This window comes from Archocentrus centrarchus, chromosome 14 (assembly GCF_007364275.1).
Source record: "Archocentrus centrarchus isolate MPI-CPG fArcCen1 chromosome 14, fArcCen1, whole genome shotgun sequence".
In the NCBI taxonomy this organism is placed as follows: domain Eukaryota; kingdom Metazoa; phylum Chordata; class Actinopteri; order Cichliformes; family Cichlidae; genus Archocentrus; species Archocentrus centrarchus.
In genome coordinates this window covers 20,875,175-20,903,014 of record NC_044359.1, presented here as the reverse complement: position 1 = coordinate 20,903,014, position 27,840 = coordinate 20,875,175, and the positions used below count along the sequence as shown (strand labels likewise).

At 41.2% G+C, this 27,840-nt stretch overlaps 1 protein-coding gene across 2 annotated transcripts; it reads left to right on the top strand.

Moving 5' to 3' along the window:
- The first annotated feature begins 953 nt into the window (after positions 1–953).
- On the top strand, positions 954–26,689 carry LOC115791609 (voltage-gated potassium channel subunit beta-2). Of its 2 annotated transcripts, none has more exons than XM_030745743.1 (14): positions 954–2,058; positions 19,170–19,213; positions 19,304–19,341; positions 19,617–19,696; positions 20,010–20,054; positions 20,505–20,549; positions 20,658–20,701; positions 22,458–22,544; positions 22,701–22,786; positions 22,901–23,021; positions 23,115–23,209; positions 23,326–23,446; positions 23,905–23,993; positions 24,135–26,689. In XM_030745743.1, exons 1-14 carry the CDS (start codon positions 1,763–1,765, stop codon positions 24,222–24,224), a joined length of 1,281 nt encoding a protein of 426 aa, XP_030601603.1. In that variant the 5' UTR covers positions 954–1,762; the 3' UTR covers positions 24,225–26,689. The 2 variants fall into 2 exon arrangements, with proteins under 2 accessions (XP_030601603.1, XP_030601602.1); XM_030745742.1 differs by lacking the exon at positions 954–2,058 and adding an exon at positions 6,109–6,983.
- Positions 26,690–27,840: the final 1,151 nt, after the last annotated feature.

Genomic DNA, 27,840 nt, shown 5'->3' with positions numbered 1-27,840 from the left:
TAAAAACAATCTTCGCTGTTCTAACCCAGATATCTGATAGTTATACAATGCAGACGCCGGGCTCTCTCTCGGAAATCCAAATGTAAATTTCTCTTATCTGGCCCTCGTGATATCACACGTAATTATAAATCCTTTGAGGAGACAGCCATGCATCACTCCTATCCCTGGAAATACTCTGTGACTGTGTGCTATGATTTAAACTCAGAAGATCAGGACTGACCTCTGCCAGCTGCCTGTGTGACTATGGTCAATTGAATGAGTGATTGTAGCAGCTTAATCCCAGATGATCTCTGGCTCTGAAAAGCCACTACAGCAAAGGCAGGGAGGGCTGCACTTTAGGAATAATGCCTGACCGCCAGGACAACTGGAAGATGAAGGGACAGAAACAGCTAAACAGACGCATGAATGAGCTGTAAGATAATCAGTGAGGTCTTTCTTACAAATGGACTTTTTGCACTTTTAATAATCTGTGAATAGTTCCTGTCTGGCCATTTAACCTACTGCAGAGTGCGGGAAACGTGCAGATCCGAGCAAACATTTTCACCGACTTCAAAACATGAATCATGAATTTTCAAATGGAAAAAAAAAACAAACAAACATGTAGATATCAGGGAATCTAAATAATACCCTGCAGCTATTTCACGGTGCGAGCGCGTCTCTTAATTATTTTCCCATTTTATCCAAATTTCATTTTTGTTTCCAATATTGGCTTTTAAGCTGCGACTTAACAACTATGCGTGGAGGAGATTAGAAGGTGGAACTAATCCCCTCTATCTGCATCATCATTCTTTAAAACTGCACGCTCTCGCTGTCTGTCTTCAGTTTGTGTTTTCGGCCGTTTCATTTCATGTTAGCGCACAGAAGATGACCTGTCCTTTTTTTTTTTTATGAGCAGGGCACCAGTAGCTGGAGATTTTTCTCTCCCCTCCAGTGAAAAAGAGTTTCACACATTGCACGCTCCTTTATGGTTTGTGTGAAAAACTGTCGCGGGAGGTTTTGGCTCGCACATTAACCCAGACCCCGACAATATAACGCTCAGCAATGGCCTGAAGCTGGTGCCAGGCTTTGAGAGGATGCCACCCTCACTTTGTCTGATGAACCAAGGGATCGAAGGCAGCAAGAGTGCTGGTCATGATGACAGTGCCGCTGCAGATCAACTGATCAATTATATCCATGCAGGTAACAAAAAAACTCATTATTGCTTTGCATCTGAAAAAAAGGTCAGCAAGCTGAACTCTCATGGCCACCACTGATTATAGTCACAGAAGAACAGATACTTCATCCGGGCATGCTCTTAATCTGAACAAATGTAAGCTGGTGGTGCTTCAACACAAATCCCCCACTGTCCTTCCTTTGAGAGATAAAGAGAGAAAGATACTGATTGCTTTTCCTATCCATTTTTACTCAAAGAAGCACCTCACATCAGCAGGAGTCATTGTTTGTGACTGGGTGTTGCTGCTGATACGTCGGACTGGCTTTGTTTTATTTTGGAATTAGACTCCACAAAGGAGAAATCAAGACTTTTTTTTTTTGTTGATATTTTACTGGTGCTTTAAGTTCTTCTTTCTAGCAGTTTGATGTCTGACATCCTCGGGCCGGATGTTTCAAATCTACATGAAACTCTATCAAAATAGCTCTGCCTTGTTATTTTGTTTGTAACTTGGAAGCAGCTTTCGCCTGAAGTAGATGTAGCAGGCAATAAGTGAACAGAGCAGAATCGAAGAGCAATTTCATCAGCTCGCACCCTTGAATCTCGATAACAATGTTTGCCAGCCGTGGTGCCAGTGGAGGAGGTAAAGGGGGGAAATACTCCGTGGAGGACCTCTATGGCATCAGTAAGAAGCCCAAGGCATCGACCTCCTCGGGGAGTATTGTGGCCAAGTCTGGGACCCGGAGCAGCAAGAGCTCGGACCAGAAGACTGAGTCGGAGGCCTTGGCTTCTCAGATCCTGGAGGCAGCCCACAGGCTGGTGGAGCGACGCCGGCTGGAGCTGTACCTGAGAGAATGTGGCCTCTCACTGGCCGAGTGCGAGGCTGAGCGCTCTGCAATGACATACAGGTAAGAGGAGACGATACTACAACAGGGAACCATGACACAGTTAGGGCTCAGAAAAAAAACAAAAAAAAAAAACATAAATATGACTTATTACACTGAATTAAGCCACCCAAAAATGAAACATAGTGATGCACTCATGCAATTAAAAAATCAAGGCAAATAAAAAATGGAATATATAGCCTACATAAAGCTGCCATGACTACAGACTAAATTAGAACATGGGTTTCGCTTCGAGACTGTAGGATAAACTGAATGTTTGGAGATTCAGAGAGATAATAAGAGACCATCCCGAGCACTCAGCCACCCGTGGATGATCCATTTAAATAACATGGTTAATATTTTTCTAAAATATTACTAATGCATGGATGTAATCGAGTGTTCGGAGAGGACTGCAATTGAAAGGCAGGGAGTGGAGACACCATTTATGAGTATAAAAAAATAAATATATTTGCTTTTTTTTTTAATTTTTTCTTTTCTCATCGGTGACCTAGAAAGAAACATCAGGCGTTTGATGAGATTTCAAAGCAGAGGACTGATGAGTGTACGTGGCTGGATTGCAGAAGCATCTGGTTGTTCAGGAACACTAATGTGACTTGTACGTGAGCCATTGTCTAATTTCAACCTCCAAAAAACAGCCTGACGGGGTCAGCATCAGTGGTGCAGAAGTTTGAGGTTAATGATGCATGATTATACAGCAGGGGACAGGCAGTTGGTTGTTATACCGCTTGCATCTCTGTGTTTGAAGTGTGTAAATGAACGAAAGGTGGTTCTGGCTACTTTTCAAACAATTTACGAAAAAAAAAAATCCAGGAAAAATACATTTTTGTAAATTGAATGAGACTAAAAAAGGAGGGGAGGATACAGAGCGAGCTGCTGCATATTTCATTATTGTTTCTTTTTTGGGCATCTAAGATGTTACATATGTTGAAAAATACTATTATGCTAATATATTGAGTTTGGATTCCAATACACATGTAATTTTATTTGATACAATGTATCCAAAGCATGTTCACACTGTCAGACTCCAGTAAAGTTGCCTCTAGGTGGCAGCGTCACCATGGTGTGAAGACAAGCCAGCCCTGTAACCAATGACTCAAAGCCAGGAAAAGGAACAATATGTGCAGGCCAGGGGGTATCATTTGTATAATCAGGTGACATTTGCAATTTCACATCACTAGGACTTACTTTATAGTCCATTTTGCTGGCAGCATACATTTTGCTGGCTGAAACAAATGAATGACTTAGCAGAGCAGGTTTCAGTTGATTCAACCACCTCTGGCACAACTGCTTCCATCACTTGAACTGCCCCTCAGAGCTCGCAGTGGAAGCTGTTTCCACCGCCTCTGTGTCTGTTAATTTGCATCAGATTTGGACTCCCTCCTGACAGAAAATGATTACCTGTAATCACAGCAGAAGCTGGTGTCTACCGTGACGTTCTCCCTCATTTTACGGGTTTAGCAGGAAACAAACAGCCTCTGCATCCGCCGAGTTCCAGAGTGAAGAGCGAATTCTGAAATGTGAGAAATTTAGATTCTGGAGAACAGATTATGAGGGCAGAATAACTAATCTTAAATTTTTAAATTTGGATGGATTACATTAAAGTAATTCAACTAAAAACATTTAAAAGCTGCCCACTTTTTGACGAGCCACAAGGAAAAATAAGATCTTTGTTCAGAAAATTAGACTTTGAATGCCATCTTTTTTTTAGATGCCGTGTGAATTTCACATTGAGGCACAAACAGTTCTTAGCATTCTTTAGTGCTATTTTAGTTTAAGCATGTCAAAACCAACATAAAGTGAGCTAAAAGCACCACTGTGGGAGATGCGTTTTATCACTTCATCTGGATTTCCTGCTTAAAAACCATTTACACATTATTTATCTATTCACCAAATCTTACTTCAGATTGTTCTGTTTTTAAATAAAAATGTAGTCAAATGGGTCACAGGCAGGTTCAGGTCATTCCCTTCTGTGCCCTGTGAATAGCATTAAGTGAATATACCTGTGAGCATTTTATAATGGAGGAAGATTTTGCAGATTTTAGAGGATTATAACATCACACTTTGTGATGAGTTTTTATTCTGTGTCTGAGTTGCATAAATCTTCTACCTCTTCAAATTATAGAAGCTCTTGTATAATCCACCTTGATAAGAAAGAAAGCCATCTACTGGATCCCCTCATTTTCTGATCCTTTGATCCCACAACCTTATCATTACTAGAAAAAATAAAGATGTACCAGACTCATGCTCATTTTTGGTCCATGCCAACCCAATACGTTAGATGAAGCTCAGAAATATTGGTTATGCCCTGAGTTTTTAGTGCTATAAGCTTCTGAAGTGGAGCACAGAGTGAGTAAGTGCCATTACTGTGCAATATGGTGATGCCAGTGGCCATTACTTGGAGTGAAAGGGAAGGATAAGCCCACGGGGAGATAAAGATAAAGAAGTCAACATGATTATGCAAAAGTTTGGGTTTACAAAATAATGCGCTTCCTGGAAAATAAGCGCTTTAACGTTGAAGTGGAAGTAGTTAAATCTTCTCCTCTTTTGAAATGCCACCATGGGCAGCATTCATATTTTCTCTCTGCGTTTACAGCTGGAAACTTCCCCCGTCCCAACTTGTACTGAATAGTTCTTTAAAAAGAGCTGATTGCCAACTCAAAGTCACATTCTGCTGGCAGTTAATGCCCTGCAATCTGCTGTGGGACTGCAGAACCACTTTAAAACATTAGATGTGAGACGAGTGTGTGTGTGTGTGTGTGTGTGTGTGTGTGTGTGTGTGTGTGTGTGTGTGTGTGTGTGTGTGTGCGTGTGCGTGTGCGTGTGTTTGTGTGTGTGTGTGTGTGTGTGTGTGTGTGTGTGCGTGTGTGTGTGTGCGTGTATGTTTGCACGTGTGAGGTATTTTGCACGTTGTCCTGCTGTGTAAAGCATACTTATCAGGGCAAACACTAAACACCGAGTGAAACCTTTTGGATTGACAGTCCTCTCTAAGGATATGACATCACACTTTAGATGGTAAGCACAACCTGCAAGGGACTATTATCATTGCTTGGCCACCAAACGACACATCTATTTCGTTTCAATATGATGGGATGCAGGCTGATCTGATATGCCCTGCCATGCTATGCCATGATGTGATGTATTGTGACTTAGAAATCATCTATCCGCTGTTTGTTCAGAGATAATAACGCGTGTGTTTCAGTATAATCCTGGTCGTTTATAGCAAATCAAGTGGAAAAACGGTGTTTTGCATGGAAGCACGAGGGAGTGGTAGAGAGACGAGATTTCTGCATCATATGGAACTATGTGTATTTGTTATCAAATACGTGCACGTCAGTGTGATGAAAAATGTGGATCACACCCGAAAGAGGGGGAAGCAGAGAGAGAGAGAGAAAGAGGGAAAGAGAGGGAGAGAGTATCTTCCAAACCCCCACACTGCTTGTGCGTCGTGAACGTTTTGAAGCCTGTGGAAAAAATAGGGGGGGAGGAAAGGCGGTCTCCAAATGATGCTGGAGAGCCGAGAGGCGGCACCGAGCGTTTGAAATGTCTGCTGCAGCTGATTTTGGGGACAGTATGCCGGCATTTTTTTCAAATCCGCGCACCCTTAGATCCTTTCGAATAACGGAGAACCTGCATAGTTGCCGCTGCTGCCGGTATGTGAACAACTTCACACACTGAAGGTAAAATGAGCCGGCTCTGTGCTTGCTGAATTTGCTGCTTTTTGCTTTTTTCTCCCTCGCTGTTGCATCAAATCGGATGCTGCGTGAAGCTGCTGGGTGATGATCCATTGGTGGGGTTTGACTGTGAATTCGCATCATATCAAGTCTCTTTACCCCGATCGGACCTTTCTCCTCAGCAATGTAAATTCGACCCATTGAGACAGCTTTTTTTTTTTTTTTTTTTTTTTTTTTTTTTTTTGCTGACCCACCTTGTCACACACACAAAAAAAAAAAAAAAATATGACTTGTTTCGACGCGAGGTGTGAGGATGCCTGTAGCTGTGGTTGTGTCATTGCTGCGGCACGTTCCGGAGCTCCTCAGCTCAAGACAGACTCAACTAACCTCAGCTGAAGAGAAAACAGCAAGCTGGCAAGTGCTTTATCACCCTACATAAGCCATACGAACCCGTGCATGTATGTGGGACGAGGCCACTCTCGAGGGAAGCATCTATTGCACTGAGATTTGGGGGCTTCCCAAGAACTGCCACATCCCCAAAATCGTCTGAGGACTGCTGCGAGCATACAAGCTCCCTGATGATTTTTGGAGGGCAGCCCTGATGCATCGTGTGAGTGTGAAAACTCCAAGAGCCTTTTGCCAGGTTTGCATCAGCAGACAGGAGACTGAGCAGACGGTAACTCTGTGTGTGTCATGTTAAAGGCTGGACTCTCGCCTGCTCCCTCCAACTCTAAGCCAAAATCTTTGACCTGCCCTGTCTGAGCCCTTTGTAGGAGCATCACCGCGCTGCCACAACAGCACAACGGGAAACAGTGTCAAGCAGCACCGACAGTTTGTAGACATTGCTGTTTGTGTGACTCCCTATAAACCCCCCCCCCCCCCTTTTCTCAGACTGTCAAAATAAGAGAGACAGATAACAGCTGTCAGGATGCAGGTGTCTTTTGCATGCACTGAGCACAATCTCAAACGTCGCAGTGAGGACCGGCTTTGTGGCCTTCGCACTGCCCCACCTCCTGGAGGGAGCAGTGGTGGAGTAGGGGGAGGTGGTGGCAGTGGAGGAGGGGGTGGTGGAGGAGGTGGAGGTGGTGGAGGTGGAGGAGGAGGAAGTGGAGGTGGAGGTAGTGGACAAGGGAGTAATGGCAACTACATGTCTCAAGGTTCTGTCAAGACCAGGGAGGGTCCCGGGTCCCGGCAAACTCCTCAGGGTCATGCCCACATGAAGGAGGCTATTGGGCGCCACACCAATATGAAGTACAGGTGAGTATGAGCTTGGCGGGGAGACGAGGAGCTGGAGCTTTATGGCTGGAAAGTTTCATTTCACTTTGATTACTGTGGCCTTTTGACCTCCAGATTAGTGGCATTAGTGGCAAAAGTCCTCCACCAGAAACAAGGTTGCAGGCCCTGAGACTGGGCCTCGTCTCAAGATGAGGCTCTACCTGCCCGGCCTTCATTATTCCTATTTCTGTCAATCTCTTTGCCGAGATGTGAGGTGAATTCGAGGTTAGCTTGCCCACAAACACATCACCAGTAACAGACTGTACAGACTGTCTACAAATCCATTAGCCAGATGAGAAACATCTCAGTGAGAGCAGTGACTTCTCTGACATTATAAAAATATGACATTTATTCCCAAAAGTGCTGATGGATATAAAAACGCTTATATAATTCATACTAAATAGCCCTAATGCTATCACAATATAACACCCAGTATGCATATAGGAGCATTCGCCACAGACATTGTGCTGGTCTCTTTCTCATTTCAACAGATTAATAATAATAAAAAAAAACACCTTCCTCCAATAAAAGCTTATCCTGAAACCACCCCAGGACATCCAGCTTTTCTTGGATGTTTTAAAGCACATGTATTTTCATAAAATAGTGTTGCAGGAGACTTATCATATACACAGAAAACCTCTACTGCACTCATCGGGTCTGAGTCATAATGTAGGAAGGAAATCCGACCAAATAAACAACAAGAAAAGAATGCAATGTATGTTTCTCCTCTTTTAGTTTGCTGGCACACTTGTGGTTCACCTTTGATGATTAGAGCTTCAGCTACACAAGGAAAGCTGTTCACGCAGACCCCGTTGCACAAAGGGGGCTCATATTTATATAGGCATGCACAAAAAACACAAAGCATGCACTTTAACATTGTGCTGTCGACTTCCACGGGGCCCGTGCCATATGTTTTCCTCATTTAGACTGTAAAATTCAATAACTAGGAGGAGAGTTTTAACGACCTGTTTTCTTGGTAATCAGGTTGATTGAATTGCTGCCATTCTCTTCAGTCAATTTAGTTTCCACTTAATAAGATGCTTAAAAAGGGAATAAGGCACACAGAAAACTAGGATATTTCCACTCCCATTTTTGTCCCTTTAGAATCACACACATACAGTACTTTATGATTGGGCTGGATTTTTCCGGTTGTTCTGCTGCTTCTAGAAAAGTGTCACTAATAGGGAGTGCAGCAGCACAATAAGTCTATACAGCATATGGCCACTTCCAGTTGCCATTGGCAACACCCCAGGCATTGCCTTTAGTTTTTGTCTTATTTTCTAATCAGCCAGCACTGCTGTCGCTTATCAGTCCTTTCCTCATCTGAGTGTGCTCGAAGCTGCACCACCTGGCCGCAGTCTGGTTATGGCAGTGTGGTGACCACGCATTCTGCATTTCACACCGTTAGTACAATTATGCAGAGGTCAGGAAGAAACATACACTCCACACCACCCATGCACTATATATAAAAGTGGGACATAGCTGCTGTGATGTCATCCGCTTGGTTTGTGGAGTCCCAGATGTGATCACATTTGGATGAGAGGCTGGAATACAAAGGTGTATCCAGAGATTGTATAATTGCATCGCACAAGAAACAGATATCTGGTAATTATTGCTAAGTAACATACAAATCGAATAAAAGAATATTACTCAGCAAAAACACCTGAGCACAGATTTCTTGTTGGTGTCATTAACCACACAGCAATCCCTGTTGTTTGTCAGATAACGGCATTAAGAATGTTCCAGGGGGCACAAATACCACAAACATAGTCAAGAGGCCATGATCGGTGACTCATTTTTCCCGGCTTCCGCTCAATAATGATAACTTGAAGCATAAATAAAATTTAAATGCCAGTTTATATCCCCATATAGTTGTCATGAAGGTGAAAATTAGCTAAGGAGACCAAGGTATCAGGTGGAAAACATACCCTGTAATGCTGTTTAAATGCATTTTTTAACATAGGAGTCCATGGGGATTGACTTACTCTTACTCAGCCTCAAGTGGTCATTTGGGGAACTGCAGTTTTTGGCACTTGGGTGTTGGTTTCATTTTCCTGTTGTCAGTGTTGCTGTTTCAGTCGATTACATGTTTTTGGGCCGTCTGTCTCATTAACCCAAGTATTGATCACTCACAGGCAGGTCACAGAAGGTCAAAGTCTTTCTTTGTGATTCTCTTTATCTTCTTTCTTTGATCTTGTTTAAGCTTCCAACTGTTTTCCTTTCAAATGCTGCCCGTTTTACTCCTTTACAGTGCACTGCAGCACTCTGGTGTGTGTGTGTGTGTGTGTGTGTGTGTGTGTGTGTGTGTGTGTGTGTGTGTGTGTGTGTGTGTGTGTGTGTGTGTGTGTGTGTGTGTGTGTGTGTGTGCAATATGCTATGTGTTCAGTGTAGCCACAGGGTATATATCAAGCTGATGGTGAGGTGACTGTAGCAGTCAGTTCTGTCATTCAGCAAAATGTCTATTTTTAAAGTAACTAAACCCTCTATTTTCCCCAGCATCAAGCTGCTAAGATGGTCCCATTTTATGGTTTCATTTGGTACAATTACATTAAAAGATATGACAAGATAATGATATACAGACACAGGCAAAAATGATGCAGCTTCCCCTACATGGGAATAAATTTTTTGTCATCATTGCAGCTAAATATTTCAATAGGGATTTATCTAAAAGCATCATTTATGAAGCTGTCCATGCAAATTAAAATTTGCATTAATTAGAATCAAATATTGTATATTTGAGCATCATGAATTTCTGAAAACATTTGAAAAAAAAAATCTCAGTTTGAGTTTTAAAAATGGGATTTGGATTTACATTAATTTTGGAAAAGACCATAGATTTATCTGCTGCTGTTTCTCACAGATGGCCACGGGGCACATTGTGTCTTTGGCAGATGTCTGTTAATCTTAATGCAGGCATGAGAGATGCAGAATGTGAGTAGGGAAACCTTACTTAGATAAAAGATTCAACCCTGACACGCAGTAAATGGTGAAACAGAGTCTCGTTAAGTGTTTTGTTAAAGGGTCAAGTGTGAGAAAATATTGGTCGATGGCTCTAAAATAACTTCAGGACAGCTGGAAAGATATGAAGGCGTTGAAGGCACGATGACCCAAGAATGCCATTCAACTGCATCTAAAGAGCTCAAGTTAAAGTTTTAGCAACATTGTGATTGCAAAGAGCGAGAACCAAAGATTGATACCACTCACACATCAGCACAATAAACATTACAGCCAGCAGCTTAATCCAAAGACTTTGGACGAGGAGTTCTTTTATGAAGACTGCTCCGTCCATGACCTGAAATCACTTCAGTGTTTGTAAGGATTAAAGAAGTAATATAGAACATGCTAATCAATGAGCTTCAAGCTCTGTCACTTTCGGTAGACCGGTTGGTCTCTATTGCTTTGGTGCAAAATAACTGCTCTCAATCTAAACTGACAGGCACAGTGTTGCTCATGTGATTGTGCTTGTGCTATAGACCAAATCTTAAGCTCTACAAAAGTCCCCTGAGTTCAGATTATGCTGTCAAACTAATATTTCCAAGCTGTTACTGCATTTTTAAACATTTAGGACATTCTGCTTCCTGTTGTCGACACAGTTAAAGCAGATGACAAACAAAAACGTCCACCAGAAATGTACCACAAAAAAAACAACCCAGTGTTCATGATAATACCTGATACTTGGTTGCGTGTTAAACTGGAGAACAAAGCCTTCATGTATTTTCATGAGGATTTGAAGTGTTCTGGCATTCAGCCATGCAGAGAGGTGCTGTTGTCTAGAAGAGTGCAGCTGAACAGTCAAAGGTGGAAATCTCAGTAGCTGAAGAAGTAACGGCTGAGCCTTTGGTGCCGATGAGCAGCCCTGTCAAGTTTAACACATATCTTGTGCTCATTTAGAGCTGTGAGACAGTGACCTACCCTCGGTGGTGTTACTCTTGCAGCGTGCCTCTTCTTAACATTCAGATTGTTACCCCCCCCCCCCCCCCCCCCCCCCCCCCACTTTATGGGCTATGATGGCACAGCAGCATCACAGCTTCACTTTGTTAATTTCGTCCCGTGCTGTTCACACACGTAAAACTGAAGGCAATATAAACTGTAATAAATCCAAAATACTGATTCATTGGCGGTTAGGTGATTCAACCTCATATCGTTGTCATCATTGACCACAGGAAACAAATGGTTTGTCTAGCAGGGAGAACAAGAAGACTGCAGGCTGCAAAAAAAAAACCAAACAAAACTTGACCTTCAGCTTTCCTCTCTGTCGCTCTGGGACTTTTATTTAATTATTTAATTATTATTATTTTTTTTTTTTAGGAGTGCTTCCAGTTGACTGGGCAGATTAGTGACTCACTTTAAGGTCCAGGAAGATTTAGGCAAAGTAGCACTGGATGTTCACTTGCTTGATTTCAACCAATTTATATCCAAACCATGATCTGTGACTGACCGCTAAACGCTGGCTGCTTATTTTCATCTGCCACCCACTACCACAGTACCCTGGATGTTGCTTAATGTTATAATTACTGTATATATCATGCATCTGAACACCATCTAGACTGTTATTATGTGTGCAGCTGCTTGTTGGGACTTGATTAAGTATACGCAGCAGACAACTTAATCTCTTCAAAATGTAAAGTGACCTGTAGGTCAGTGTTGTTTGATGAAGCTAACAGTTGTCAATAATTGACTGCATTTGGCAGCAGCCATCAGCTGGCTTGTTCTTAACTGCGAGCCATCGTAATCACGGCCAGAAAACCCACATCACGTAATTGGACTAAGGATGTCTCATCAAAGTCAAAGATTGATATTGTCTTCTGGCAGAGGCATCATCGCTGCATGTTGTTATTATGTAAGAGCAGAGCACAGCCTAATGAACAAGAACCAAGAGTCTCCACATGCTCTGGAAAAGTGAAAAAAAAAAAGTATTTAATAAGATGATATCAATTTGTAGGATTTTTTAATATCTTGCTTGCATTTTAAACAATTTTCTTAATGTTTTAATATATTCATTTATTTAAATAAATCTAGGTAACATTAATTTGCCTGCTATATGTGATACACTGCAAAATTCCTTAAGGCACAGTAGTTAAGATGTTTTAAGTCACAGGGAAACAAGAACAGCAAGGAAACCCAGAGATGGCACGATACTCAAAAACACGTTCGTGACTGTATTTAATCATTTTAAATTCACTGCACTGTCGCTCATGGGGCAGCCACATCATTCAAATACTCAACTTTATCCGTCTGTCAGTGGACATAAAATAGCAGCAGAGTGCAGCGACCTTTTCACTGAATGAATTTCATTAACATTTGATGACATGTTGGGATGACTGAACATTTTTGTCACAGTTCACACTCGCGTCCCCTTCAAAACACGATCTGTGCCATTAAAATGGACGTACAGCCATGTGTGCTCCCACACTATGAATAAACAGTAATAATAATGCATTGTTTTAAATTCAGCCTGCATGAGCTCTTTCTTGTGCCAGTTCATTACATGCATTTTTCGTTAATAGGAGAGTCACGACCACTAATAAAGTGTCAGCAGCTGATGCGCAGAATTGGAGGAGAGCAGCTGAAATTGTGTGCGTGCGTGCGTGCGTGCGTGCGTGCGTGCGTGCGTGTGTGTGTGTGTGTTTGTGCCTTTTTTTTCCTATTCACTCCGCTCACAGCATGTGTATTTTATAATTAGGACAGACCTGATTCTCTAACTGTTTTAATATAACTGAATTAAAAACATCACATTTACATGAAGGGCCCATTGTTTAGGCTAATGCTTTTAAAAATAGCTAAATCAATAATTAGTACACTCTGGGTTTAGCAAAAAAAAAAAAAAAAAAATCATTTTCTAATTTAAATTAGTGCCAGGCCATGTGGCTAATTTGGTTTTATTTGTCAGGGTTTTGAGAGAGCTGCTGTGAAATTTTAGGTTCAAATCGGCACAAGCAGAAACTCATACTTTGGGTGTTCAAACAATGCAAAAATGATGTCTTGTTTTTTGTTTTTTTTTTAAATCATAACTCCTGCTTTGTGCCTTGCTGCTGTGTGGCTGAGAAAGTCTGTTCTCTGTAATTTGGGTGAACTGACCCTTTAAAGACAAAAAAAAAAACCAGTGTGTGCAGCATTACTGGAGGAGAACAGACAGTCCACCATCTTCCCACACTTTGTGCTCAGAAAATGTGTGTCTAAGCATACACATAAAACTGACGTGAGTGTTATTAATATCTAGGTCTTCCCTCTGGAGAAGAGCCTGCTCAGCATGTGTGTGGCATTTTATGACAACTGCAGGGGGAAAAAAAGTCCAACATTAGCACCTAACCATCTGTATATAGTGTCTTGCTCCTGTCTCAGGTGAAAACTAACTGTGAGTGTCAGCACAGGTTAAAATGCTGACTAAACCATGACGGAGCACCTGTGTGTCTGCTCTCTCTCCACCATTAAAAATGTATGGACGGTGCAGCCAAGTCGCTACAATCACCTCGTTTGGAGATCATGATTTATGGCAAGGGAAAAAATAGACAAGAAAACACTGGAAGACCTACTTATGAAGGCCATAGAGAAGCATCTGTGTGCCCTGCTCATGAGAGCATTCATGCATGTGGAACTGTGCCTGTGTTCCAATGTAATTCCCATCAAGCGTGAATATTCACGTGAAAGCATCGAACACCCCCCCCCCCGCTGACACTTGCACAGTATAGATCTTTTCCGTTATTGCGCAGCATCCCTCAGATCCACCCTATGAGATATAGACTGGGCGTCTGCGTACATGCGTGTGAGAGATGGTGGGAATGACCGTCAATAGGGAGACAGTGAGAGGAAAGAGAGAGCATGTGTTTCTCCAGACTCACTGATAGTAATTTAGCAGACTGCAGCATTGCAGAGAGCAGCGGAGTTGAGCGCAGGGAGGGGGCGGCCAGTTGTCACACATGGAAACAGTGACATCTTCTATTGCTCGGAACCACAAAAAAAAATGGGATTTTTATGTGGCGCGGCAATCGTGGAATTCACCCAATAATACACACCGGTTTCAAATTTGCTCCCTGTCATGATGTGTTCATGCGGAGCGTTAACCAAACTCGAGTCTGTCAGCTTCGTGCACTCATCTTTAAAAAGCAGAAGAACATTCAACAAAAAAAAAAAAAAAAAACATTTGTGTAACAGCTGTATGCCACTGGATGCTTGACACTCGCCTCTGAAGCCTGACTCATGTTTTGGTGACATGTTTTTTCTCACGCGTAACCCTTCTGTTTGTCATCCTGGTACAATTTGAAAAGGAAAGTATGGACAGAAGGTGGGTGACTAAGCTGGTAAACAGATTTTTATTGTCCTTAATTCACAGCTCAAAGCTGTCATACATATTTATAATGCATTTTCTCAAAGTTCTCTAAAGATTTTTTTTTTATTTTAAAGAAGGTAATGAAAAAAAAAAAAGTTGGGACTCTGCTCTTTGAGAGGTATAAACAGTAGATACAGTACCTACCTTAAAAGCAATTTTGAATCAGTTTCAAGCTTTGCTTTAGAAGCTGATTAAAACTGTAGGGAATATTTTTGGGATGCTGTTATTGGCCCCACCTTGTCAAATATTGTTAGACAAAAAAAAATCCCTTTTATTCTCCTCCAAATTAAGTTGAGGCAAAAAAAAAAAAAAAAAAAAAAAAGAACTGATTTGATGGATGCCACAAAAAATGCCAACAAAAGAGAACAAAACAAATGGGAAAATATTCAGATAGCTGATTTGAAATAACCTAGTCCAGGGGTGGGCAAACTACGGCCCGGGGGCCGTATGCGGCCCGTTAAGCTTTTTAATCCGGCCCCCCGAATTTGAATCAATTATAATGGTAAACCTTGTTAATGTTTTACTCTCCCTGCAATTGTGGCGTTTATCGCTAGATGGGATACTCTGACACACTGACCTTTGTTGAGGTGCGCTCTTACGCTGCATTCAAGTGGTGTCGGAAGACCCGTCTTGCCGAGTTGTTTTTCCCAGTAGGAAAGTGATTTTTACGATCATTCCGACACCGCATGAACGCATCATTATTCAGCGTTTTCCCTCTTTGACAGCTCAACACTTCTGCAATGATGAGCGGAGCTAAAAAAGAAAAGTGGACAGAGAATGTCGAGTGTTTAATAAGGAGTGGACAACTAAATATTTTTTTACCGAACACAGATCTACTGCTGTATGCCTGATATGCAAAGAGACTGTGGCGGTTTTTAAAGAGTTTAACATCAGCCGTCACTTTACCACAAAACATGCTAACTATGCTAGCAAGCAGTCAGAGAAAGAACGGGAAGCTACTGCTCAGAGGTTGATAGCTAATTTACAAGCTCAACAACGTATTTTTCATCGTCAAAGTGCCATCCAAGAGTCAAGTACCAAGGCCAGTTTTATGCTATCATTCAAATTAGCAAAGGCCAGCAAGCCTCTGTCTGACGGGGAGTTTTTAAAGGAATGTATGGTGGAGGCAGCAGGTGTCTTGTGTCCAGAGGCCAAAGACAAGTTTGAAAAAATCAGTCTATCACGCAAGACAGTGACTCGCCGTGTGGAACTGATAGACGAAGAGCTAACTAGCAACTTAAAAAAAACGGCGGAGTCATTCACGTTTTATTCATTAGCTCTGGATGAAAGCAACGATGTAAATGACACTGCTCAGCTCCTCATTTTTATCCGAGGAATTAACAATACTTTTCAAATAACAGAGGATTTTTTTGACAATGGAGGCTCTGAAAGGAAAACCACGGGGGGAGGACTTGTATAGCCGGGTGTCTGCTGTCATTGAAAATACGAAGCTGTCTTGGAGTAAACTTATCAACGTCACCACAGATGGATCTCCAAATTTAACAGGGAAAAATGTTGGCCTGCTGAGAAGAATCCAGGATAAAGTGAAAGAAGAAAATCCTGACCAGGATGTTATTTTCCTTCACTGCATCATCCACCAGGAATCTCTATGTAAATCTGTATTACAGCTGAATCATGTTGTGAATCCTATCGTAAAACTTGTCAACTTTATACGTGCAAGGGGACTTCAGCACCGTCAGTTCATCGCGTTCTTGGAGGAAACTGATGCAGAGCACCATGCCCTACTTTATCACTCCCGTGTCCGCTGGTTAAGCTTGGGAAAAGTGCTTCAACGAGTGTGGGACCTCAAAGAGGAGATCGGTGCATTTTTGGAGCTACTGGGGAAGGCCGACGAATTTCCTGAGCTGAGCAACAAGAACTGGCTTTGTGACTTTGCGTTTGCTGTGGATATATTTTCACACATGAATGAGCTGAACGTGAACATACAGGGGAAGGATCGGTTTGTGCATGAGCTGTACACAAGCGTGAAAGCCTTCAAAGCCAAACTGGCTTTATTTTCCAAGCAAATCCTAAATGAGTCATTCACTCATTTCCCCACACTAGCTACACTGAAAGAGGAGGCTGGCGCAAAAGTTAAGAAATACAGCGAGACACTGGATGCGCTCCACAAAGAATTCTGCCGTCGCTTTGTTGATTTTGAGAAAATTAACAAGTCACTTCAGTTGGTGGCCTGTCCCCTGTCACAAGACCCCGAAACAGCACCAGAAGAGATGCAGCTGGAACTGATAGACCTTCAGGCTGATGCTGTCTTGAAAGAGAAGTTCAACTCTCTTAAACTGAATGACTTTTATGCGTCACTTAATGAAGCGGTGTTTCCAAACCTCCGGAGGACGGCACAGAAGATTCTGGCGTTGTTCGGCTCGACCTATGTGTGTGAACAGACGTTCAGCGTCATGAACTTCAACAAAGCCAGCCACAGATCCAATTTGACTGACCAACACCTCAGATCCATCCTGAGAATCGCCACAACAAAACTGACTCCAGACTTTGATGCGCTTGTTAAAAAGGGACACCAACAACACTGTTCCCACTGAAATCAAAAGTAAGTTTCTCTGCTCTTAAACATGCATTTACGTGTTACATGTCATTTCTGTTAAGGTGTGCTCATAAGTGGTGTGCAGGTGCACTGCCTTCTCAATATAAACAATGCACACCAGATATATTTAACATGGCCACATACTGGCATGTTGTCACTGTTTCGATCTGCATGTCCAACCATTTTTGAAATGTTGAGGAGGAGAGTGATGATAATATCCTGAAGGATATCAAAACTTTAAATGCTTCAAAATGGTAACTGTAAGTATTTTTTTTTTTTAAACTGTATTTTGTTAATGGAATTTTCAGTGTTTTAAGAGTCATTTCAATAAAGAAATACTGTGGGACTTGGAAGAGATATTTTGTTGTATTGCTTTTGTTAATTTTCTATTAAAATTAAAGCACGTTTTCTACATATCCCATGTTATTCTTTCTCTTATGAGGTGAATTACTAAAACACTCCATCCATCTGCTCCTGGTCCGGCCCTTCTGTCAAATTTTAGAACCCTCTGTGGCCCACGAGTCAAAAAGTTTGCCCACCCCTGACCTAGTCTCTCAAATGTGTTTTTCCCATGTGCCTCATTTAAATTTACTCCCAGCGTTCAAAGTGGCTGTCAGCGTGAGAGAACGGGCAGAGCTGTCATTGGTTGACGAACCACGAAGAAAAGCCAGCTTACCATACAAGGAATCCGCTACATACAAACCCCACAGGCACATTTTCCCTTTAAATAGCTTTCCTGACCTTCCACCTGTGCGCTATTTTAACAGTTTAACGTAATGACACAAACAATATGTTTCACACCTACATAGAGCGCTCACATGAAGACTGATGCCCCCCCTTCCCTCTCTCCATACGCACACACATACACACACACACACACACACGCAGTGGGAAACAAATGCTTACATATGCAGGAATCTAAAAATAGCATGAGGTTGGACATTAAAAATAGACCAGGAAAATAAAAGCAGGACTTGTTCGACTGAGTCTAAATGCTCTGACAGTCTGTCTTTGTGCATTTGGCTATTTGTGGTGGACGCAGGCAGACAGGCCAAGAGGGGAGAGGCGCTGGAGACGAAAAGACGGCGCGTAGCGAGTTGCACTGCAGCTCTGCTGGCTCTCCAGCTGGCTCCCCGGCTAATTAGAATGGGGGAGAGCGCACAGGAGAGCGAGCATGAAGCCCACATCATTTTCAGCTGTACATGCTCCTGTGGTCAGAAATGCAGCTCTCTGCTTCTGCCCGCCTGCCCTTCAAAATTCAGCTGTCTGAATAATCAGATGTGGCATGTCAGTTAATGGACTCCTCTTTAGCTCACGGAGCATTTTGGGTCATTTATCGTACAGACCAAAGAAGCTTTTGCCGGGACTCTTAACTGTGCCGAGCTCCGTCCCCTCCAGCTGTCTCACTGGCCCACTGTAATACACTGAACTGCTAACATATGAGGGATGAAAGGTCAATTGTTCAGAAATAATTAGACAGAGGAAGTCATTTTACCACAGGCAAGAAAGACTTTCACTTAGCAGCTGCAGTAAAGGAGTGAAGTATCCGAGACTACGACGGAAATAAATTACATTCATGTGAGCTTTTTATTTTGTGTCGTACATTTTCTTTATGCATAACACCAGGTTTGTGCTACATGTGACTTTTTTTTGGTTTAACTCATTCTGTTTTCATTTTTTGCCATTTGAATGTTGATGATGTCCACACAGAAGGACTACTATTACTATTACTCTCATACTATTACTTCACATATAAGTTAAAATGTGAACACAACGGACGCACTGCCACAGTGCAATGATCTAATCAACAACATCATCATATTAAGCTGATGTTTGCCTTCAATCTGAGCGTGCCCAGTAAAGTAACATTATAAACGTTAATAACTAGTTTATATTGCTATAATGTAGTTGTAAGCAGATGTGTTTGTTTAAAAACTAAAACTACTTCAGGTGACTTGGAGGCTTGGGTAGAAACAAATAAGACTAAACGTATGCTAATAGTAAGTTATGATTGCTACAACATTACAGTACAATATTACAGTACAATATTACAGCTGCTATTTTTTTTAACTCTAGTTACAGATACAAGTACTTCAAAAGGATGCCGTACTTAGTCCCATCACTGCTTAACCAAAGTCTCTCAGTACTGAAGATTGCTCATCTCTCACACTCATTTTACTGTGATCATAGATTGTATGTGCATATTCCAGCTGCCCACACATTATATGTATATGCAGACATTTCTCATCTAACCTCCTGATTTTTTAATTTTTTTTTTCTATAGGAACCTGGGAAAATCAGGCCTACGTGTTTCCTGTCTCGGGTTAGGTGAGCTGGATTGAAGGCAGGGAAATATTCACGTCGGCTTCAAACCTTTAAACAAAATGACAATCTGTCTGTCTCTCTCTCCTTGTTCAGGCACCTGGGTGACATTTGGATCGCAGATCTCTGATGAAGTGAGTGCTCTCTCTGTTTATATGAGAAATCGATTCTCGCACACCTTCGTTCATTTGGCTTTTGTGTAACACAGTCTGCATATTGTAAATAAATCTCAGTGTTTACGATTACAGAAATGTCTCACACACCTTAAGACTACTGTAGCTTGGTGAGACATTGTCTGTATATCTACTGCACTATCCTCCCTGAAAAGCGTCCTTCATGAACGACCTCTGGGTAATTGGAATTTATCCATCGTCTGCTTCTCTCAGTCTCAGTTTTTGTGCTCTCTCAGATGGCAGAGAACCTGATGACCATAGCTTATGAGAACGGAGTGAACCTGTTTGACACAGCGGAGGTGTACGCCTCTGGAAGGTCAGACTTCAGTTAAAACTTTTATTCTCATAAAGTGTTCTTTTTAATCATTTGATTTCTTTCTAGGCAATTTAAAAAGTAAAACTTGTTAGACTTGCTTTTGTGTGATGCTTTTGTGTGATGTCATCTTTTATTGTCTATCGTCTTCCGATCTTCTTCTTTACATTTATCTTGTTTAGTTTGGCCTTGATGTTTCGCTTCCCCTTTGGGTCTTCCTTCTGAGTTTTCTGCCTTTTGCTTATCTGTATGTCTTTGTAAACTCTGTTGTTAAAGGTTACATATAAATAAAGTTTAGCGATGTGTTTCTCCACAGGGCGGAAATTACTCTAGGGAACATTATCAAGAAGAAAGGATGGAGGTGAGATTACTCATTCTTCGTAAGTGACTCACAGGCATACAAAGCTTTTTAACTCGACTAGATTGCAGATTTACTTTAAATAATCCCTAATAATCCCTTCCTGAAATGCACTGCATTACTGCATGTTTTCATTACTTTTTGGTAGCAGCACACCATTAAATTCTCTCAAGGGAAAATCATACTTGGAAAAAAAATGCAGAGCTTTATCCTCAGAGAGACTAAAAAAAGGATAAAAATGTTAAACTCCCTGATCAAGGCTGGTGGCTGACTCACCCAGCTACCAAAGAGGCACATATTGGTCCAAATATATTTTAATTTTTACAGGCACAAGAAAGAAAGACTGTCAGCAGCACTATCCATACTATTAGATGTAGAATGGGCTGATTGCCTCATCTAAATTTTATGTTACAATTAAAAGTGTGCTTATACTCATAACTTTGTCCTTGCCAGGCGTTCAAGTTTTGTCATTACAACAAAAATCTACTGGGGAGGCCAGTAAGTGTACCATTAAAAGACTAGATACTTTACATTTCTTAAACCCAAAATCTTTGCTTTCATCATTTTAAGTGAGAATCAATAATGTGTATTTTCATAACTCCACAGGGCAGAGACAGAGAGAGGACTCTCCAGAAAGCACATTATTGAAGGTATAGTCCAATCCTCGATTTACAGCAAAGTATTTATCCCCAAGATTTGTAAAGAATTGTAAACCAAATAAGTGGTTATTTTGGTCCAAGTTAACAAATGTGGTTCCAATCTCAAAAGCATTCTTACAGCTTGTCTTTAAACTGACAGTTTAAAATAGAAAGTGGATCATTTCTTCTGGACCACAAAATCATCACAAACACAACTGAGATGTCCAACTCAGCATCTAGCTGTCACTGCCTTAATAATGCATAACTTTAAGTTATATAAAAATTCACCCCTCATTTAAATGCAAAAAAGGGAAGAATTATCTATAGAGGCCAAAACAATTTTTATAACAGACTGTAAACATGTTTTTGCCCTAAAGTTGGGCATTTTAACATGGGAGTCTAGGAGGATAGACTCGCTTTGGGAGCCAGCCTCAAGTGGCCATTAGAGGAACTGCAGTTTGTGGCACTAATGCAATTAGCTTTGGGCTTATTGTATATTAACTACTATAATTGAAAACTATACTATAAACTTTTATTGGGTTGTACTGCATCTTTATTTGATATAGCATGTTTTCCAGAGTGCATTACTTCAGCCACTAATGATGTGGTTGTTATCACTCATTTGATGGACCCTTTACCTTTTAGTGCGAGTGCTGTTTGACTCACTCAGTCAACTCCATGTTAGACATCACAGTAGTATGCACAGTAACAGTCATCAGCAAGCAATAAAATCAAATACATTTCCATTTTAAATAAAAAAAAAATAAATAACAAGCGTACGTTTCTGCTATAACTGTGATGTTAGTGGACTGACACTACTGGGATATGAGGTGTGTTCACTTTGAAGACGAATCCCTTTAAGTCGAGTGCAGAGGCAGATGAGGTGTTTCAGAGGACTGTCATCAGATTTGTGTGGGTCAAAGAAAATACAGGGGTCAGGTGAAGGAACATGTCTTGATTGTTGTTTTCCCTCTGTTTCATCAGTCCCCGGTCCCAAAAATAATCCTAAAAAAGCTAAGGGGTTTGTGTATGGTGGTCTTTGTTCCTTTTGTGAGCAGCATGGCTGCGGGGTGACCATTTACCTAGGACTTGAATGAGCTTTTTTCATGTCATTGTCATGAAGCTTTTGATTTGAGGCCAGTGCATAATGAGTGAACTACGTGCAGCTCTTAAGGCTTGTGCCGCATGCAGGGACAACGCTCAGATTTCAACTCTATGCAGTATTTTCACTTTGCTCAGAAAAACAACCTCTGAGTCCAACTGCTGACTTACCCAAGGTTAGACGCTGGCCCAGAACATTTGAGAAGCAGAAAATCGAACTTAAAGCACAATCACTCTAAAGAATTATTCGCTTTACCCTCCACCAGCTCACTGTGCTGAGCATAATCGTTAATATCTTGGGAATAGCTGAATGCTATTTCGATGCCATGTAAACTGAAATATATATGATAAACTTTTGGATGGACTCGCTTCAGTGGCTTAAGATTAGGTAATCCCATGATGTTAATATTTATGGATTTTCTGGATGGAACTCCATGAAATTTGATACACACACTCATGTCACCATAACTTTGGCCCTTCCCTCACGCTTCATTAAGCCTGAGTTTAAGGTCAATATAATGTAGCCTGATACTTTTGTTTATGACCAAGTAAATGCAAAGTTATTGACGCTGTCATTACCCTCTCTGATGCAATCTGGTGGCTCAAAACATTGCTGTGCCTAAAAATTATGACTCTTCATCTAATAGTTGACTTCTGTTTATCACAGGTTTAAGAGGATCCTTATCAAGACTCCAGCTAGATTATGTGGACATAGTTTTTGCCAACAGAAATGACGTCAACAGTCCGATGGAAGGTCAGTTTGAGATGTCTGAAATAATGATTCTAGCATAAATATGCAGGGATTTTGTATAGCAGTATGTTTTAAGTGTGGAAATAAGCCACAATCAGTTGCTTTACAGTTGCCAAGTGAATGTAGTTTAAGTAAGATATTATATACTGTGATTTGCAGAGATTGTGCGGGCCATGACCTTTGTAATAAACCAGGGTATGGCTATGTACTGGGGAACCTCACGCTGGAGCGCAATGGAAATCATGGTGCTGAGCTCTCATTCTGAAAGTCTTACTCTTCACAAATTTACCAGCATCAGCTTTTTACAGATAATGCTGATTGCTAACCACGGCATTGTGTTTCCCTCTCTCTGGCACCAGGAGGCATACTCAGTGGCACGCCAGTTCAACCTGATACCACCTGTGTGTGAGCAGGCAGAGTATCACTATTTCCAGAGGGACAAAGTAGAAGTGCAGCTTCCTGAACTCTACCACAAGATAGGTCAGACATCCAAAATCCCAAAGCTCCCTTTATCGCTTCTTTTTTAATTAAAGGGTTCATCTGGTTTCATTCACGCTCTCCTCGCTTATTCAGGTGTGGGAGCGATGACCTGGTCTCCGCTCGCTTGTGGATTAATCACAGGCAAGTACAGTGATGGTGTACCAGAGTGCTCCAGAGCAGCAATGAAGGTCAGTTTGATCCTCTGAGTTCTTCTCACTTAGAATCAACCTCAGTATTATTCTTTAGCTGTCGGCATACAGCATGAATCAGTACTGCATCAGTGATTTTCTCCATGTTGATGAAGGGATACCAGTGGCTGAAGGAACGAGTGAACAGTGAGGAGGGTCGGAGGCAGCTCGCTAAAATCAAGGAGCTCCATCTACTGGCAGACAGACTGGGCTGCACTGCTGCACAGTTAGCCATCGGTATGACCCAAGCAAACAGCCTGATTTTTCAGTGCAGTCATACAGAGACGTAGCTTTGCTTATTTTAGCATTAAGACTGAACTGATTCATATTTGCATGATTTTCACATCTTAAATGAGTGATTTAGAATGTTTAATCTCATTGTACACATGCAGGTAGAAAATGCTTTGACTGATTGCTCGCTGTAACCAACAGACCTGAGCTTAGTGGAGTAAATTAATGTTTCCTATATTAAAGACTACACCTAATCTGTGATCTTGTTACTTTATTTATGCGTGGTTTGGAAAAACTACACTGTCTTTGGGATCACTGTCTTTATGCCTTTCAAATGGATTCAAACCCCTGTTTGAATCTGTTGACATTTTTAAAAGAAATGTAAAAAAAATCAGCTACTTTACTTTGCTTAAAAACTGATATCACTGCAGCAGTTAAGTTTTACTGGTTTGCTCTTTTTACAGCCTGGTGTCTGCGCAGTGAGGGAGTCAGCTCAGTACTTCTGGGGGTTTCCAATGCAGACCAGCTACTTGAGAACCTGGGTGCCCTCCGGGTAAATTTTTCTTTTCTTTTCTTTTTTTTTTAAATTGCACATCAGATAAGCTTCTTTTATGTGCCAGGAAAAGTAGCAACTGACATAAAAAATAAATATGTAGATCATTTTAAAACAGATGCCGTCTTTCCCTTCTTTCAGATTTTATCTCAAATGACCCCTCAAACCGTTACTGAGATAGATGCCCTGCTGGGAAATAAGCCACACTCGAAGAAAGAGTCACGCGCTTGAAGATTCAAATCTGAGCGACGGATGATGTTTCGAGAAGGCGAAGAAGACTTTTGACGTTGGGAAACATCGCTTTTTGCTCTGCTGTATACTCAACAACTTGCATGTCCTCAGCAACATTTATGCTTCCAGTATGTGCGCATATCCATTTTGCGCAGTACATTATACGTATCATGTAGGAAAAAAAAAAAAAAAGAGAGAAAATCTCTCAGTTGTGGAAAAAAATAATAGCAGGTCATATATTGCTCACTGTTGATTGTTCACAGACTAATTATTTCAGCATAGAGGAAGGCTAAAGCTGGTCAATCAAATGTCAGCCCTAAAGTGTGTGTGTGTATGGGGGGGAGGCCACCTCTGCGCTAACATGCAACTTCACTGCTTGAACGGTGCTTTCATTAGACATGTGAGTCTCCTCCCCTCACAGCTCTGCCTGTTATTCTGTGTGATGTTTAGTACCCAGCAGCCAGAGAGCTAAAGGTTAGTCCTCGTGTGTCTAGCCGAACATTTCCCGTGGTGTGCATGTGACTGGTCTGCCACACGCACTGCTTTATAGGGTTGGGAACAATGGATTACTTGTAGAATCATTAGAGTGATCTGACTGTTCAAAAAAAAAAAAAAGCAACTAATTCAGTCTGGTGTTAAAAAAAACAAAAAAAAAATCAAATCACATAATTTAAAAGGAAAAATAGGCAAATTCATTTCAAACACTAAGGTTACAGACAGAATTTTAATGGATTCTGGCAGAAATGTGCATATAAATGTGTTATTACAGTTTCAAATTGGCAATCAGAAATCAATAGCGGGTGACATTTTGAAAGTGACTTTCCCAACCCTGCTGCTTTCTCAGTGGTCCGTTTGCCTCCCCTGTTTGTAAACTGTGCGCATGTCCCTTTAAGACAGAATAGCCCTAACAGGGTGTAAATGTGGCATGGCTTTTTTATGGCTTATGTAGATTTGCAGTGCCCTTGTAAGCCCTTTTTTTTTTTTTTTAAACTCTAAATGGTCAGGTAGTTTTACCCAACATCCGTACTGCTGGGCACTCTTGCTTTAAAGACTCTCAGCAGTCTGCAGACACGGCTGTGTGTCCATGTGGCATATAATCTTTGTACTGTCCTAAACTATGTCGAAAAGATGTTGACATCGCTTTCAGTGATGCCATTCTTGTGGAGAGCATTGCTGAGCTTGAATCACAGGTTTGAGGTGGTCGGACTGTATTTTGTGTCAGACTAGTCATCTGACACAAAGATTTGGGCACACTGTGGCGAACTTGTAGTTTTCAAAAGATGAGGAATAAATAAGTCTGAGTTTATCAAATGTGATACAACTCTTGCCACAGGCCACTTGGGGTAAGATTTAGAATATGTAACTTTTTCTTTTTATTTGTGGAGGCCTCAAAATACAGCTTTCTCTGCTCATTTCTCTCTGTATCATTCGTTCCCTTTATTCTGACACACATGCACGATGAATTTTATACTGTGCACTTTGTCTTTTTCCCTTTAGTTTTGTAATGATTTCAATACTTTGTAATGTGAAGGGGGATTTTTTTTTTCTCTCCTTTTGTGATTTGCCATGAATACTAATCTCCGAGGTGGAGTTTTTGATACATGGAGTTGTTTTAGCAGACACGAGGTCGCAATATATTGTAAATAGGCTCATCTGTTCGCCAGTGATGTAACAGGAGATGGTTCAAGTTTATGGTTTGTGAAGGTTTTGCTAAAGGAGCTGCTGAAATGTGTCTCTCCTCTGTGAGTCTGTGATGATGTACAGTTCGACTGAGTGTAGCTCCCAGTGTACATAGATACAAGCAAACCCTGAAAATGTAACTTTGCCTGCGTAACTTATATTTTACTGTCTTGCAACAAAGAGAAACCAAAAAAAAAAAAAAAAGAGACAGAGAGAGTGACAACTCATACTGAATGTATTGTGTCAATTGCTCAAACCTACTTAAGGGACAAAGCACATAACATGTTCCCAAAGTTATTGGTTTTTAAATTGAAAAATCCTGCAGAGCAGTCATGCAAACATTTACATTGGGGATTTGGCTCAACACAACACAAGCTTCTTACACCCCCTTCATTCAGCTGGTAATAGAAAGTCAGATAAGCTTTTGTACTTCCAGACCTGGAGTAGTCTAATCACAGGTGTGATGTTAAACCCTACTGTTAGCTACCTTTCCCTGTTCATTTTTAGAATAAACTTTTTTTGTGTGTATATGTACATATGCAATTTAGGAGTTGCATATGAGCTAGCATATGGGCCACTAGTTCTAGGAGTAGTCAGAACCTTCATTCTCACATATAATGTGCTCCCTTGATGGGTTTTAGCTTCCTTATGTACACTTTGATGATCAACACAATGTTGATGGACATACTTAGAACCTTAAACCTGTAATTGCTTCAGATTTTTTTTGTTTAACATTTTTATGCAGATAGAAAATAAAGCAAACAGCAGCTTTCAGCAACAACTTATTATTATTATTATTATTATTACTGTATTGTGGTTAAACATTCACTGGGACAGGAATGTTCTTAACTAAAGCTAACAGAAGCCAGTAGATAACACTGAGTGCATAATGCATATCTCCAAAGTTTGCTTGTTCCATTTGAGGTTAACCTGCACGTTGTGTTGCTGCTGATACAACAGAGCTTCTTTGTGCTGCCCTGAAACAGAGTGAGTTGACAAAGGGGGCGACAGGTGCTGACCACAGAAATAGGAATTTTGTGTGAAAGAGCTCAAAGAGATGTGCTGCTTTGGAGAAATTCTAAATTTCTTCGCTAAAGCGCGCATAAAAAACTTTGATTATTTATGTTTTCATTCAGCTTGTTCTTTTTCAGAGGGGGGAAAAAACTGAGCTCTCTGTGAAATCTGGCATTAAGTACTGTTTGTGCTTATGTGGATTTGCACTAATCAGCTCATTCGTTTCCTCGGCACTTCTCGTTCTGGTGCAGAAATGTAATTAGTTGATCAAACTTTTACTTTTCTTGTACACTGTTAATGGTGACGTTTGTGACAGACAGCTCTACAATAACAAACTATATTTGTAACAAAGGTGCAGATCCAATTAATCAGTGTGCAAGTGCAGATTTACAGTATGAGCCACATTAATATTCAGCTGCACATCAAAAGGAGTCAGATTTGCACCTCGTCATGATATAGTACAACTAAATTTGGGTAATCTGTTAGTACTAAATCACAAGTGGATTTAAAAGCTTCCAAGTTCAAGACAGGTATGAGTTAAGGGGCCATGCATTTATTTCACTGCTTAAAAAAAAAAAAAAGAATCTGACCACATCCTAAGTAGACTCCTGTCATTCTCACATCCTCCTAAATATGTGGCAGCTCTTCACCCGTGAGCCCCAGGCTCATTCAAACGGATGGTTCGAGAACAATATGACAGCAGTGTGTCCGGCACTCTGTGCCGGGCCCGCTGGGACGCCACACGTGTCTGCAGCGAGCAGAAAACATCTGTGACGCCAACACCGGTAGGCTTTCTCCTACTGGATTCCCCAGGTGTCCTCAGAGCGACAGATGAAACATATGTGCTGGAAAATATTGACCGCCTCACCGCCAACACAGAAGGAGAAAAACAGGTTTTTGCTACATGATTCATTCTTTGTGT